Here is a 17,027-nt window from a genome sequence, read left to right on the forward strand (position 1 = left end):
TTGGTATTCGGGATAGTTGGAGCCCGGGAGGCCATGCCTCATCGTTTTAATCCAGTGGATGTTGGTCAATAAAGATTGTTACGAATTTATTCAGCACCATAATTTTATTTTTTGCTAAGTCAAGGGGACGTTGCTTTGCCCTCTGCTATTTTGTGTCTGCTGTATATAACACTGTACAAGGTCTATTCTTTGCATTGAAGCCTATGCAGAACTATAGCTATACCATAATTACCTTCTATTTGTATAGAGTCGGCAATACAGATTTGGCTGTATACAAAATAATGGCCAGGGCAGATCAAGACCAAGTCCCCATCATAACACGCATTCACTGCCTCTAGAACATCTCTGTGGAACTGCAAAATAAAAAAGGGAAGAGAAAAAGCTCTAATCTCCATAATGAACAAAAGCCCAAGATATACAAGTAGGAAAAGATCTTTATGTACCCCAACAGGTTTCCCATACTGCTGTCAGCGGGGCTGTGGAGTAAGTACAAGAATCAGACTCCCAAGTTTATGAAACCACTGAACCCAGGTACCCCAAAATTGCTCCAACTTCAACTCCACAACCTTTGCAGGGCTATGGAGTGGGTACAAAAATCATCTGACTCCAACTCCAGGTACCCAAAACTTGCTCTGACTCCACAGCCTTAGCTGTCAGTACGATTTAACTGTATATAATACACAACATAGACATGAATGACATTTACGCTTTATAACGGCACCTGCCAAAGGGTGGAATATATTAGACATCATGTGAAAGACATGAGAACACAGCACGTTGCAGATCAGTCAGAGCACCCATGCTGATCACTGTCCACTGCTAAAAGCACCTACAATGGGCAAGTGAGCATCAGAACTGGACCACCAGGCAGTGGAAGAAGATTGTCTGGTCTGATAACGTATATACTCGGAGAAGTCGACAGTCTATGAATGAATCCCAATATTTGACTCCCTTAAAAAGGGACACTTAAGCCTAGAAAAAAAAAAAAATTAATAATTTTTACTCGCCTGGGGCTTCTACCAGCCCCCTGCAGCCATCCTGTGCCCTCGCAGTCTCTGGGATCCTCCTGTCCCCCACCTCCAGCTACTGTCGATTTGCCGACAAGCCTGGCGTTGCGTAGTCTTGTTCGCATTCCCGTCTACAATTGCACTATTGCAGACGGGGAAGTAAAGGAGACGTGTGGCCAGGCCTGCGCAAGGACACAGCACCTGTTGGTCGAGATCGGAAAGCAGTTGGCGGCAGGAGACAGGACGATCCGCGAAAGGCTGCAAGGGCACGGGACGGCTGCATGAGGTTGGTAGCAGCCCCAGATGAGTAAAAAATTATGTTTTCTTCTAGGCTTAAAAATCCCTTTAAGCTAGAATTTTTTTGAATTACTGTATACTGTAAGTCGAGCCAGCAGTTAATGGCTGCACTTCATAGTATTGCAGTTATTAACCACTCCTAGTACCCAAATGCAGCCAAAAGCTCCTCCAGGTTCCCACATGCAGCCATAAACCCCCTTCTACTGCTTTGACCCCTCCTTTACCTAAAGGGGTGCAGCCTCGCATTGTCCCTCTGCCCTTTGAAACCCCCTCCACCCTGTAAACCACCCTCCTCGCAGTGCCAGAGTGGTCACCTTCCCTGATCCCCCCACTTAACCTATTTTGGTTCCAGGACGTAGAAACTACGTCCAGGAACCATGCGTGCTCCCGGCCCGCGGTTCGTTAGCCAGGCAATCAGTGAATCGGGCTATGGTGCCCGATCACTGATTCCTCTCCCCCGCTGAAAAAGCAATAGCTTCTCTCGGAAGCTTCGCTTTTTCTGGCTGTAACGTACCCCATGCGTCGCTATAAGCGTGTGTTACGCTTAGAGTGATGTCATGTAAACAAACTCATGGCCGCCATCTTGTGGCCAAAAAGTAAAACTACAACTAAAAGTAAAAAAAAATAAAAATTCAAACACACATTTACATTATAAATCACTTGTTTACATCCCACCCTCCCAAAACTACCCAAATAAAATGTTTAACCACTTTACCCCCGCGCGTACGGATTTCTCCGCCCCTTTTACCATCCTTTCACCCCCAGGGACGGAGAAATCCGTACTTTGCGCACTCCCGCCGCTGTCCGCGCTCCCGCTCGTAAACACGCCACCCGCCGCTAGTAAACACGCCGCCGCCCGTTCGCCCAGAGATCAACGAACGGGAAAATCCATTCCCGTTCGTTGATCTAAGCCCCGCAATGATCTGCTGCCGCTCGGCTGAGCAGCGCGATCATTGTGAAAAAATAACAAAGTCCCAGCCTCTTTCTACTTCCTGCAAGTGTCCGGAAGGACGCTTGCAGGTCGCATGAAACAAATTGGTAATGTTGCCATCTTGTGGCCAAATAGTAAAACTACACCCTAACCATTTTTTACACACAAATAAACTTGTTTTACACAAAAAAATTAACTCCTTACCTCCCACACTCCCCATTTTTTTTTTGTAATTAAAAAAAAAATAAAAAATTTACAATTTAAAAAAAATACATAAATAGTTACCTTAGGGACTGAACTTTTTAAATATTCAAGAGGGTATAACACTGTTACTTTATAAACTATGGGCTTGTAATTAGGGATGGACGCAAAACTGAAAAAAATGCACCTTTATTTCCAACTAAAATATTGGCGGCAAACATTGTGATAGGGACATAATTTAAACGGTTTTATAACCGGGATAAATAGGCATATACATTTAATGGGTTTTAATTACAGTAGCATGCATTATTTAAAAACTATAAAGGCCGAAAACTGAAAAATAATACATTTTTTCCCACATTTTTTCCTATTTTCCCATTAAAACACATTTAGAATAAAATAATTCTTGGCATAATGTCCCACCTAAAGAAAGCCTAATTGGTGGCGAAAAAAACAAGATATAGTTCATTTCATTGCGATAAGTAATGATAAAATTATAGACGAATGAATGGAAGGAGCGCTGAAAGGTGAAAATTGCTCTGGTGGTCAGGGGGTAAAACCCCTCAGTTGGGAAGTGTTTAATATAAAAAAAAAACAAAAAAAAACCACAATAAAAAATAAAAAAAATTTAAATCTTTACCTAAGGGTCTAAACTTTTTAAATATCAATGTAAAGATTAAATACTTCTGATTTTTTTTTTTTATTTTAAACTTGTAAATAGTGATAGATGGAAACGGAAAAAATGCACCTTTATTTCCAAATAAAATATTGTCGCCATACATTGTGATAGGGACATCATTTTAACGGTGTAATAACCGGGACATATGGGCAAATACAATACGTGAGTTTTAATTATGGAGGCATGTATTATTTTAAAACTATAATGGCTGAAAACTGAGAAATAATGAATTTTTTCCGTTTTTTTCTTATTCTTCCTGTTAAAATACATTTACAGTAATGTGGCTCTTAGCAAAATGTACCCCCCAAAGAAAGCCTAATTGGTGGCGGAAAAAAAGATATAGATCAGTTCATTGTGAGAAGTAGTGATAAAGTTATAGGCTAATGAATGGGAGGTGAACATTTCTCAAGTGAAAACGACGGAACGCGAATGGGTTAAGTGAGTGCTGCCTCTCAGTGCCCCACCCATATAACCTCCCCTCCCCCCCCACACGCCAAAGCTACTGCAATGTGAAACAACAGCGTTTCACATTGTGCCGATTCACCTTGATTCCTCCTTCGACTGGTCCTTAAATGTACAATTCATATTTCACATTTAATTTAGCCATGGAGTTCAGCTTTCAAATCTAACCTGGATCTCCTGCTTTGGATTAGAGGACTCAGGCTCCAGGCGGTCTCTGGTGAGACACATCAAGGTCTCAATGGTCACACTGGTAGACACCACTTGGATGACTCTTCCTCCCTCAGGACGAGGGCCTTTTCTTTTAAGGCTGTACCTTCCAGGACTCCGCTGACAACAGAACAGGTACCTGCAAGAAAATACAAATAATAAAAGTGTCTGCGTCCAACAATCTGAGGGCAGCAGCCTCAAGAATGCCTGCTGCCACCAACTGTACAGGAAACGAGCAATGGTGTCCAATTCTGTCATCTCAAACATGAGCTCGTTACTTATATCTGGGTTTCCCAACCTCTTAAATTCAGAAACCCACGTGATTTGTTCTGTATTGTCCTTTTAACCCCTCCACTAGATTTTTTTTAAAAGCAACACAATTTCTAGTACTGGAGAACTGTTACGTTATTGGGGGGGGGGGGGGGGGGTCGGTCGGGAGGAACAAAGAAAAACAGACTTGCTTATAAATAAAAAGATTTGAGTGAGGATTGGACAGAGTTCAGTTCTGACGACACCAGCTTATAAACTGGCAATACTGGGGACAAGTCAGTGTTCTGTGATCTTCTCGATGTTTGCAGCCTCATTACCTCTATTCATACTGATGTTGTGATAAAGGGAACCTGAAGTGAGAGGTCTAAAGCTGGCCACTAACGGTCCAATTTCTAGTGAAAAATCGTTCGAGCGATCAGAAATTCTGATCGGACGAAAAATCGTTCACTACACCATCAACTAACCAATCATTGCTTCCTATCACGACCACCAAGAAAATCCAAATTTTCGTTCAAAGAAAATTCATTCGGGCGACATTTTTTTCACTCATTCATAATCGATTGTGTCCACCAATGAAGATTATTTACAACCAATCCGATCAGAATTTCTGATCGCTCGTTGTAAATCTTCATTGGTGGACACAATCGATTATGAATGAGTGAAAAAAATGTCGCCCGAATGAATTTTCTTTGAACGAAAATTTGGATTTTCTTGGTGGTCGTGACGATTTTTCGTCCGATCAGAATTTCTGATCGCTCGAACGATTTTTCGCTAGAAATTGGACCGTTAGTGGCCAGCTTAAGAAGGCTCAGACTAGGCCTGAACGATTTTAGGAAAACATTGAACTGTTCCCACTTTGTGCCGCTCTGTCCCAGTGTCTTTGTACCCCCTGTCTCGCTCTCTCTCTCTGTGCCCACTCTGACTCTGTCCGCTCTGTGCCTCTCTTTATGCCACTCTGTGTGAAAAGCATGTGTATGATGGCGACGGTGGGGGGGTGGGTGAACACTGCGTGGAGTCTGGACTCAAGTATCATCGCTTATGACGGATCTGTATAGAGTATCATCGCTTAGGACGGATCCGTATAGAGCAGCACACAATCACTGGATCTCATATTGCGTATGACGGCAGCTGTAGGCGGAGCCATATAGCACAGCTTCTGCCAATCACTTCATCTTCCTCGGGTATGACAGCAGGTGGAACCATACAGTGAAGCACAGCGGGTGCCGGGGAAAACCGCAGCTACTGACGATCACTAGATTGTTTCACAGGAATCGAGGTTTCGGTTTAAAACCGAGAAACCATTCAGCACTAGCTCAGACTGACTTAAAGGGAATCTAAACTGAAAGAGATATGGATGTTTCCTTTTTAAACAATACTTGTTTCTTATCAGTCCTGATGATCTTTTGCTGCTGTAGTGGCTGAATCACACACCTGGAACAAGCATGCAGCTAATCCAGTCCGATTTCAGTCAGAGCACCTGATCTGCATGCTTGTTGAGGGGCTGTGGCTAAAAGTATTGGAGACACAGGATCAGTAGGAGAGTCAGGCAACTGGTGGTATTTTAAAAGGAAATATATCCTCAGTTTAGGTCCCCTTTAACTGGGGCTTCTTCCAGATCCCTGCAGTATATCCGGTTCCTTGCTTGTAGTTCCAATGCTTTCCAAGCTACTGCTGTCCAGTCTGAAATATCCCTGGCCAGGACTCTCGTCACAGGATACTGCTCATGAACGGCCCTGGCCAATGGCTTCCTTGATTACGGTCAAGTAGCTAAGAGCATTCTGCACTACACACAGACTTACACTGTGCGTACGCAGAACATTCCCAACTACGGGAGCACGATCGAGGATGCAGAGTAGCCCGCAACCAGAGACCTGGGCTGAGATATTTCCTAGTGGAGAGCAGCACCCTGGAGAGCATTGGAACTACAGATAAGGACTTGATATACTGCAGGGGGCTGGAAGAAGCCCTAGGCAAGTATACCTGAACCCACCCCCGTATTCTTTTAAGACAATAACAGTTGCTCTGACATCAGTAGTGCCTGAGACAAGCATGTGGCTAATCTTGTCAGACACATCTGATCTGCATGCCTGTTCAGGGTCTATTGCTAAAAGTATTAGAGGCAGAGAATCAGCAGAATAGCCAGGTAACTGAAATTGCTTTAAGGGAAGATCCGAGCACTTACTTGGGGCTTCTTCCAGCCACCAGTATGTTTGCATAGGTAGGGAGGGGGGGGGGGGGGGGGTTTGGTTGGGGGGCGCACCCTTGCCTTAAAATGGTATAAAAAACAAACTCAGCAATTCTACTAAAAAAAAAAAAAAAGTGTAGCATAACAGCAAACAGTTAACCATTAGTCCTGAACGATTTTGAGAAAAGACTGAATCGCACCATTTCTGTCAGAAATTGCGATTTCGATTCACGATTTTCTTCAAAATCGAGCTTAAGCATGTGCCTATTCGTCTGCGCAAAGGAGGCGGAGCAGAGCAGTGATCAATCCTAAGCCCAAACAAATAGACAGTAGGTCAAAATTAAAAAAATTAGACCAAGTCGAGGGGGTGGGAAGTTATCATGCCACTGTCCCTTGATTCCCCATGCAGTACATATTACTATGCTTGAGGTGTGTGCTTGGGATAAAAGCCATGTCACAGAGGCGGTGGGGACGGTTAATGTCAGGTGTGGGATAAGTAGCGTAAAGGTAAGCCGTGGAGGGTTGCGCTGATACACATCCATCTCGCACTCACACACACACTACATCTTGCAGCACTCACTGATACACAGATGATCCTGAAGCATATCTGATACACACATCCTGCAGCACACACTAATATGCGCACATACACAATCAAACTTCTCCAGCACTCACTGATACACACATACTGAAACACACACAGTCATGCACTCAGTTTTGCTTCAATCTCCCCCATGCTGTGCAGCTCCATCCATATGCTCTCTTCTCCTGTACTTCGGCAATGAAGGGAGAGGGAATTCCTTCTCTGCTCCCTGCTTTCATGGGAACGGTTGAATAAGGGGGGAGAAAAACTCAGGCAGACATTAGCTAAATAGCCTTTGTCTCTCCCCGTGGTCTGCAGAATTATAAACAATCTGCTGAGGAAAGTGTCACATTAGCGAGAGCGAGAGCGAGAGCCTGAGCCGCTCTCGCAGCAGGGCTGATGACGTAGGAGGAAGAGGAGGAGGGGGAACTAGGCAGAGAGAAAAATAAGCTGCCGCGGGGAGTGAAAGCCACTGCTATTTTACACACAGATGAGCACAGCGGGAGGGTACAGGTCCGCAGAATATCGGCAAAAATCGTCACTGTGGCAATCACGGAATCGTCGTTACCGTGATCGCGATTTCGATATCAAAACGATATATCGTTTAGGCCTATTAACCATAGCACTTTTTTCGTTAGTGGAAAGCGCCTGAAATTTCTGGCCACCAGGGATGGGCTCATGAGTAATCATGAGTCTGTAAGGGCTCGAATTCGTAATTAAAATGAGCCTTAATTGCTGCAGCTGGATGATAAAGGGTTATTTACCCATAATTCTGCCATCCTGCCTGCACTGCAAACTGCTTGCACGTGTCCTATTGGACGTGTTGCAAGCCTCACTACGCGCACTTCCTCCAAGCTATAAGTGGGAAGTGCGCATACTGAGATAATGGCATTAATGCCATTACATGTTAATGAGTGGCATTCTATTACATGCTGTAACAGAGTTGAAAAGCGCTGATCTTCAGCACCCGCAGGTACAAAAATTGATCTAGGCAAGTACCTCAGCAGAGGGTTCTCTATCAATTTCAGCTTTCTTTTTAGGTTCTCCATCTCGCCGTCCATCTTCATGCCCTCCATCATGGACCTATCATCCAGATCAGATTCACAGCCGCTGTTGGACAGTGCGTTACGGAGATTGTTGAACTCTGAGAAGACTTCAGAGCAGCGCGTCAGAATGGTGTGATACTCCGATACCAACTCTGATGGGATCCGCTCCTCCAGAATGTCATAATGACTGCAATTTAAACAAAACACAAGGAAGTTTATTTAAAGAGGAACTTTAACCAAGGACTGAACTTCATCCTAATCAGTAGCCAACTCCCCCTTTTCCATGAGAAATCTCTACCTTTTATTGAAAAGATCATCAGGTGGGTCTGTGTGGTTGATATTGTGGTGAAACCCCTCCCCCACAGTGTGATGTCATGACCATGGTCCTGACAGTTTGCTGTCTGAACCTCATTGCATTGTGGGAAATAACAGCTTTTTCCAACTGCCAAGCAAGCAGTATCTCCCTCTGTGCATAGGAACATTCCATACAGATCACCTGGCAGAACTAAAGAGGTCACCACCAGTGATAAATTTTAGTATGTACAGTAATCCAGGAAGTGAGAAGATTTTACAATGGGCAAACACTAATATATAAATATTGTATATAAAAAAAATTTGTTTTATTCATGATGTTCTTTTCACTACAGTTCCTCTTTACAGCCTAAGTCCAGGTGAGTAAGTTATGATCTTTGACATGCCCATAAAACTAAAGCAAGTTGTAATAAAACAGTCCTATACCTTTACTTATTGATTACATGATATTCTAATATTGCAATCTAGGAGGAGGCACTGTGTATGCAGACAATAGGCAGGTGCCGCATCTGCTTCTGGGGAAAGCGAGTTTGGATGCTACATGCTGTTAGTCACAGTACTGGTCTCTGTGTGGCATTGCTACTCTCTGGCTTACAAGAACTGCCCCCCAAGACACCCTATTCCCATCATGCTTTGCAACACAACATCAGCAAAAAGTCAAGTCAAAAACGTAATGACGCAAGATGTCACTGCAGTAAATTCAGCAATCAGTCATTTCTGGTGTGAGATGGTCTGGACCAGATAATAGCAGACACATCGGGGAAATAAAATCTAATAAGAGCTCTCACTCTGTACAGCAAATCACTTGCAGAGGAAGAGTGACGTTTAGGGCCAGCTCACAATGTGGCACTTTTCTGTAGCATTTCAGCACTTTGATGATCAGTGGCAATCAGCAAAGCACTGAAACAAATTCCTGCAGCATTTGTGATTAGTATAACTCACTAACGTGCTGCATGCAGCATTTTGGCTGCGATCACAGTGGGGTACTCACTCCCCCAAACGAGAAACGTAATCACTAGCCGATTGCAATCTGAGTATGAACTATCTATAAAGGCTGGTTCACACAGATTCCACGCTTGCAAAGAGCTATATTGCCCTACTATCAATTTTCCCAATTAACAAATGGCTGCAAACTAATCAAAGAGGGCTTTCTAGCATTGAAATATAAGAACCCCCCCCCAACCGATCTTACAGGCGAAGACGTGGTTCAGCGCATCTTGTGAAGTAATCAAAGTAATCTTCCTCCTCTTCATCCCAGGGTCGCCAAATGTGCTGGTAAAAGAACCTGAAATGGTAGAGTTCCAACAGGTCACAGGTGCATCCTGAAATCACCACTTAAAATTGAACCAGAGGCAGCAGAAAAAAAAAAAATAAAATAAATAAATTTCATACTGGAAAGAACCTTTTTCGGACATGTTCTCGTGGCAATGCTCCCCAATGTATATGAGAGCAGCTGTACTGTACCTGCACACGTGCACAAAGGGGAGCGCAGCCACGGACTAAAAAGAGGAAAGGAGGGCCCTGGTCAGCAGCAGTAGGGTGGAAAATCCAGAGGCCTTCTTCTGCTTAGGTGAGTAACTTTTTTTTGTGCTGCCTCTAGTTTGCTTAATGGCGTTACCAACCTAATCCTGCTCACTTGTCTTGGCTTGTTCCATGGGCGCCATATGCCTGCTCCCTCATCCTGCGCCATCATACTGGGGGAAGCCTCTCTACCTATACTGGGGGACCATCTCTCAACCTTTATGGAGGCTCACCACCTATACTGGGGACACCACTCACTACCTATATAATAAGGGGACTCATCACCTATACTGGGGGATACTTATACTGATGGACACCCCTCATTACCTATACTGCGGGGTGGGGGGGGTCTACTTGTTTATCTTGAGGATTAGTTATCTGGCGATGACTAAATTATTTTATCTGGATGCTTGTGACTTTTGGGGGCATATGACTACTGTATTCTTTTATCTGCTGGCATGTAACTATTTGATTTTATCTGGAAGCAGGAGTTTTCCATAGGAGCTATATAACAAGGGCTGTGGAGTAGGTACAAAAGTCATCCGACTCCAGGTACCCAAAATTGCTCTGACTCCTCGACTCCTTAGTGTAATTTTTACAAAGACTATTCATTTGGTTCAAAAATCATCCAACTCAGACTCCTCAGTTTATTGAAATTTCCGACTCCAAACGCCAGGTACCCAAAATTGCTCCGACTCCATATCCCTGTATATAACCCAGATACGTCTTGTGAGCTCATATCACTGAGCTGAAGTGTTGTGGTGGCTCTGCTCCATCTGCCAACCCGCCTATTTGGATGGCTCACCATACAACATTGTTGAATGAAGTGAACTGTAGAATTTTTTACTAACCTGACGTGCTCAACGGACATGGCGGTCTGATCATAATCTCCGGAATCATCAAAGACGACATACAGCTCCTGCAGAGGAACTTTATGCTCCTTCACTTCCAGCAGGTCACGGATGTTCTGTTCAGTGACACAATCCATACGGAGATCACACAAGAACGGCTCACATGGTTGGACCACGGCTTTTAGACTGGAATAGGACATATCTACCACCTGTGATGTAAAGCACAGGAATTTGCCATGTCATAGTGTACGGAAAGTATACCAAGTCTCCCCCCCCCCCTTCCTTTTCCACATCAGGTACATAGAGTCCATCTAAAAAACCCAGACAACGAAAAAAATAATTAAAAAAAAATAACACCTGACTAAACTATCCAGTGGAGCTAGTGTAGAATTTCCCTGCTAGTCTTGACTCCCAGAAGGGAAATCTATTGTTTAGTAGCGAGTGGCTTCCTCCTCCCTTCCTGTCAATTTACCAGAAGCTATGACTTCATTTCTGCCGTGTAGTTCCAGTGACTCTAGCTTTCATATACTAATGAGGGACACAGGTTGGTACACATGCACCACCTCACAGTCTATGGGAGCTAGGAGCAGCGGCAATGTGGTACTCAATCCAGGCAGAATGAAAGATACTGTTGGGTTTAAAGAGGAATGCCAGTGAAAATAATGTAATAAAAAAGTGCTTCATTTTTACAATATTTATGTATAAATGATTTAGTCAGTGTTTGCCCATTGTAAAATCTTTTAAATCCCTGATTCACATTCTGACATTACATGGTGACATTTTTACTGTTGACAGGTGATGTAGCTGCTGCATGCTTTTTTGGCAGTTGGAAACAGCTATTTCCCACAATACAACAAGTGTCACACACAGGAAACTGCCAGGAGTACCACGGTCCTCAGAGTTTCTTGTGGGAGGGGTTTCACCACAATATCAGTCATACAGCACCCCCTGATGGTCTGTTTGTGAAAAGAAATAGATTTCTCATGTAAAAGGGGGTATCAGCTACTGATTGGGATAAAGTTCAATTCTTGGTCGGAGTTTCTCCTTAATCTTGGTTACATAGATAGCACTACAGTCCCATTTCAGTGACAAGAGATACACTGCAACACATAATTAAGTCCCCAGATTTCTCCAGAGAACGCAAAAGGAAACAATAGTACCTATATTGTACAGAGCACCCTCTCTATGCTCAACAAGCCATTAATAGCACTCTACAGGTGCTCAATGGCCTTCAGCATGTGGGGTGTGAATTATGGTGCAGTCAATTCCAGTTACTGCTGCACTGCGTAAAGTCACACGCAGAGTGCTTAAAGGGAACCTAAACTGAGAAGGATATGGATTTTTCCTTTTATAGTAATACCAGTTGCCTGACTCTCCTGCTGATCCTGTGTTTCTAATACTTTTAGCCACAGCCCCTCAACCAGCATGCAGATCAGGTGCTCTGACTGAAGTCAGACTGGATTAGCTGCATGCTTGTTTCAGGTGTGCGATTCAGCCACTACTGCAGCCAAAGAGATCAGCAGGATTGCCAAGCAACTGGTATTGTACAAAAGGAAACAATATCCCCTCTCCCTTTAAGCACTAGTCTATGCATATTTCAGCACGTCAACTTACACAAAACAGCAATATAATCACAAATTAAGGGCTGGTGCACACCGAGCGGGGTTTTTCGGCGTGGATACGCTTGGTCAATTTATCTCAATGGGGTGGTTCACACCAGAGCGGGAGGCGTTTTGCTGAAACGCATACTCCTGGGGTGAGGCATTTTTTGGATTGCGGAGGCGTTTCTGCCTCCAGTGTAAAGTATAGGAAAAAACGGCAGTTCAGAGCGGTTTTGCAGGCGTTTTTGTTACAGAAGCTGTTCAGTAACAGCTTTACTGTAACAATATATGAAATCTACTTCACCAAAAACGCTTCACAAAACAGCAAAGTGCTAGGTGAAACGCTACAGAAAAAAAAGAAAAAGCGTTTCAAAATCTGCTAGCATTTTGCGGATCTGCTAGCGGGTTTTGGTGTGCACCAGGCCTAAAAGGTTGTGACTAGACTATATACCTCAACAAGAGCTTCAAAGAGGTCAGTGCGCCACACTGCCTTCCAACCAGAGGGTTCCAAGGCCCTTTCCAGGTACTCCGATATAAACTCTGTCACTTCAGAGGGCTTGCAGTCTCCTGTAGTAATATATAATACACTGGTTATTGAAGTATACACTAACAAAATGTATTGAAATAAATGTGTGGAGGCTGCTATCAATATCCTTTTTTAAAATTATGTTACAAGGTTGTTGTTCTAATCCTTTGCTTCTAATAATGTCCCAGTCAGCTGAAGTGAGAGGAACTTGAAGGCTGCCATATTTATTTTCTTATAAAGTGTACCCGATACGACATGTGACATGATAAGATAAAACGTGTATGAACAGTGCAAAACATTAATAACCATGCTGTATTTCTTTTATTTTGCTGCCTGAAAGTTAATTTTCTGGCATGCAAGTGACAGCTTCTGTCTTTTTCTGTACCTCAGGAATATAGTAAACATTACTGATAAGCAAAATTACAGCCATAAATGTTTCCCCGGCAGAATACAACTTCTGAGGGCAGGGGAGAGATAGAAAAAGGTCAATAGTTCATGTATTCTAACTCTGGACGTTAAACAGACTGCCATTGAGCAGAGACACAAAATAAACAAAACAAAACAAAAAAAAAAAACCACAACATTCAATCTACTTTGTAGAGGTTTAATTATAAAACTAAACTAAACCATAGGTTATCCAAATTAAAAAAAAAGTATTTTTAGGAGTAGGAGGATGAATACAATTGTTTATTTCATCAGTTATTTTTACCTTGGGTTCACTTTAAGTTTGACTGCATTAGCTGCATGCTTGTTTCAGAAGTGTGATTCAGACACTACTAATGTAGTAATGATCAGCAGGATGCCAGGCAACTGGTATGGTTTAAAAGGAAATAAATATGGCAGCCTCCAGATCCCTCTCAGTTCAGTTGCTTACAAACACTTCTCAGCACCCTGTATCCACGGTGCACCAGCTCCAATAGCTCTGTATTCCTGTATGCTGTGCACTCTGCAGCCCAAAGCACAGACTATAGTTTAAATTGCCATACATGACCCTTTTCCATCAGCAAGCGCAATCACAAGCACAATCGCGCTGCATTGCGATTGCGCAACCTGCAATTTCCACTCACCACAATTGCGCAGAGGCCGTCATACCAGAGCTCAATTGTGCCAAGAATTGGCAATTGCAATCCAGGAAAAAAATTAATCACGCAAAAAAAAAAGAAAAAAAGCACCTCGATTTACATGTTAACACAGTGCTCATTGCGAATGTAAAAAGGCTGGGGTCCGCATTTTTAAGCCGATCGCTAGGGGAAAAGGGCCCACAGCTGCCACCACTGCTGTTCTACAGGGTGGGCGAGACCCCCCTTTTCACCACACTGAGCTAGTTCACATTATAGCTCTTTGCTGATCACCAGCGATCAGTGAAGCAATTAAACAACGTAATGCAACAGAGGTGTTCATTGTAGTGACATCTATTTTCCCTGGAGCGCAAATGCGGTGCGCATAGCATTTTTTTGGCTGATTGCATCAGAAGTATAACACAAAACTATTGTATATTTGCCTGCTGAAAATGTAAACAAAAAAAAAAAAAACAATCCGACAGCTTACAATTTGTAGTGTGAACTAGCCATAACTGTACACAAACCTTTGTATTTTAATACTATTAAGATAACCTTTCAAGTTTAGTCTGCAGCCAGTCCCCCCCGGCGGATACTGTATGCGTGCGCAGGCTGCGTAAGCACGCTATGCGATCAAACTGCGCCAGCGTTCCACATACAATAAATTTCTACTGCGTCTGCATGGGGACAATTACTTCCGGGTTGCGGAGGAGCCAGACCCAGAGGTCAGGTCTCCGACCGGATCAAATAACAGGGAAACTAGCTGTTTTTTCATGCAACAGAGGCAGCGATCCACAGGAAAAGGTCAGCAACACATACATGCATGTTTCATCCAACACTATTTCCCTGATGACTCCTTTAAAGCACTTATGGGGATATTAGGCCTGTCCCCACTCAGGCTAAAAAGTCGCACTCTCTAGGTATATAACAATAATTACAATGGAAACAGGGGCTCCAGCAGAGTAAAAATATGATCATAGGTAAAAACAAACAAAAGTTGGGGACCACAGAGGCACAGTACTTTGCTACACAACTGAGTTACTCCGGTCTGTATTATTGCCGGAGGAAGTGGGCTAAAGACCCACGAAACGCGTTGCATTTGTTCTGGAGTACGAATTAAATCTTGTTTAACCCATACATAGTGGTTGTGTGGTGTTGGGGAGGTAAGTCCACCCTTATCTGTTTTTACCTATGATCAATTTTTACTCTGCTGGCGCCTCTGTTTCCTTTGCAAAGTGCAATCAGGTTCAACTGACGTGTCAGGGCTACAATCACACGTGAGTTGAACCTGTGGTTTTATTGCACTTTGTCATGTGGAGTTTCCAATAAAAAAAAACAAACAGATTTTTTTCATCATCCATTGTCTGGCTTGCGGATCCTTCCTTGTTCGTCTAATGCCCTGTACACACGATGCATTTTTTCAGTCGATTTTCCATCCGATCGATTTTTGATTCTATTTTCCAATCAATTTCCAATTCTGTTATCTTTTCTTATATATTTCCATTCACTTCTATGAGAAATCGATCAGAAAAATGATCGAATATAAGAGCGGCCATGTCGGAAATGATCTATCGAACCATCTAACACAAAATTGTATGGTGTGTACCTAGCATAAGTGGATTGGCCTGGCTCACCAGATCCTGCACCCACTGGTATGATACAAAGAAAGGGGGTTGACCATACATGAACTTTTTCTTTGCATAGCGACAATCTACTGTTTAGTATATGTATCCACTGAGTTTTGCCTTGGAAACCCCTACAAAATTCAAAAGGGGTCCTCAGTGGGTTTCATTCGCACAGACCAGACTGATCACAGCTGCAGGGTATTCAATATGCAAAATGTCTGCTCACATCCCATGTGGAATCACACACAGCTACAGCTTCCTTCAGTAAATCAGTGAGCCAGGTAAGAATGATCGCTGAAAAGCAAACTGCAGTCTTGGAGGGAATCACGGGTCTACAAGCAGTTACAGCCTGTTCACACTTTTCTCTCAGGTTCAAAACAAAGATTTACGTCATTACTAGGGATGAGCAACGAGATTTTAGAGATTATGCAAATTTTTATGCAAATATGTGCATCTTGAAGAAGGACCAATTTAAATCAGGGTCCATTTTCAAACTGCATATATTTGCATAAATTTGCATCAATACAGAAGAATTTGCATCTCATTGATCATCCCTCATCATTACAAACAAAACAGTGTGCGATGCTCAGTAATTGTAACACTGTGTCCCATAACATACCTAACAGATAGTCTTTGTAGGCTTCAAACCTCTCATAGAAGAGGAGATTGCTGGTCTGGAATAGGTCAGGGAACTGGACATTGCCAGACAAAATGTGGCATGGAGATACTCTCCCGAGTTTCTTGTGACTACCATAGTCACTGTCTTCATCCTCCGGGAACAACACTAGAAATATAAAACAAGAATCAGCCATAAAATAAAAGTACCGTAATTGCCATCTGTGGCTGCAGGCATTGCAAGTCGCACATCAACAGCAAATTACACGAACCATCCATGAAGATAGACGATTGATCTGAGGGTTAGTATTGCAAAGTCAATCTCAATCTAGTAATAGCATAAGCCTCACTATTATATCGCTCTATAGGCAGTAGCAGTGTTGCCCAAGGTCTCCTCACTAAATAGGTGTTGGCTTACTGAACAGGAAGAGCAGAGATTCAAACCCAGGTCTGCGGAGTCAGAGGCAGTAGCAATATCAGGGAGTCTTGCCTAAGCTCTGCACTATTCAGCCAGATACAGTCACATTCTGACATGCATTACACCCTTGTTCAGAACTTTTTTTTGTTTTAGGGCCCGTTTCCACTACAGACGGTGCAATCGCATTGAAACTGCAGTCAATGCTTGTTAATGGGACCGTTTCCAATAACGCAAATTTCCACTCGTGATAAGATGCGGTGCACTGCGGCTAAATTTATGGATAGCATGCTGCAGTTTCCCGCAGTCTGCATGCAGGTCCCATAGGGATTGTATAGAGCTGCATTGCAACCAGAAGTATGTGTGGGTGTATGCGGCCAGTGGAAATGGGCCTTTACTGCAACAATTTCTCCCTGCCCTTCACTGTAGCAGCAGTGTAAGGCCTAATACACATGTGCAAGGCAAATAGTCCAGGAAGAATAGGAACCCGATCCTTTGGGAGACATTGCAGGGTAGACACTGTATGGATGTCACTAGCCTGCAGGAGTCCTGATGAAGCAGCGCAGCAATGGCGTTACACAGCAGCAATGCTCTTGGACAGCAATTGGCTTAAGCAATCTGCTAGGATGAGCGCT

At 43.3% G+C, this 17,027-nt stretch overlaps 1 protein-coding gene across 2 annotated transcripts in view; it reads right to left on the reverse strand.

Annotated features, from left to right (window-relative positions):
• Positions 1–17,027, reverse strand: part of SHCBP1 (SHC binding and spindle associated 1) — a 34,994-nt gene that overhangs the window by 14,412 nt on the left and 3,555 nt on the right. For both annotated transcript variants that reach the window (XM_068257579.1, XM_068257580.1), the window contains exons 2-8: positions 15,982–16,146; positions 12,605–12,720; positions 10,553–10,761; positions 9,373–9,465; positions 7,822–8,055; positions 3,746–3,923; positions 233–353 (exon numbers count right to left, since the gene is read on the reverse strand). In XM_068257579.1, coding sequence (XP_068113680.1) covers positions 233–353; positions 3,746–3,923; positions 7,822–8,055; positions 9,373–9,465; positions 10,553–10,761; positions 12,605–12,720; positions 15,982–16,146 — 1,116 coding nt within the window. The remainder of the gene's footprint in view (positions 1–232; positions 354–3,745; positions 3,924–7,821; positions 8,056–9,372; positions 9,466–10,552; positions 10,762–12,604; positions 12,721–15,981; positions 16,147–17,027) is intronic.

The sequence above is a fragment of the Hyperolius riggenbachi genome, chromosome 10 (assembly GCF_040937935.1).
Source record: "Hyperolius riggenbachi isolate aHypRig1 chromosome 10, aHypRig1.pri, whole genome shotgun sequence".
Taxonomy (NCBI): domain Eukaryota; kingdom Metazoa; phylum Chordata; class Amphibia; order Anura; family Hyperoliidae; genus Hyperolius; species Hyperolius riggenbachi.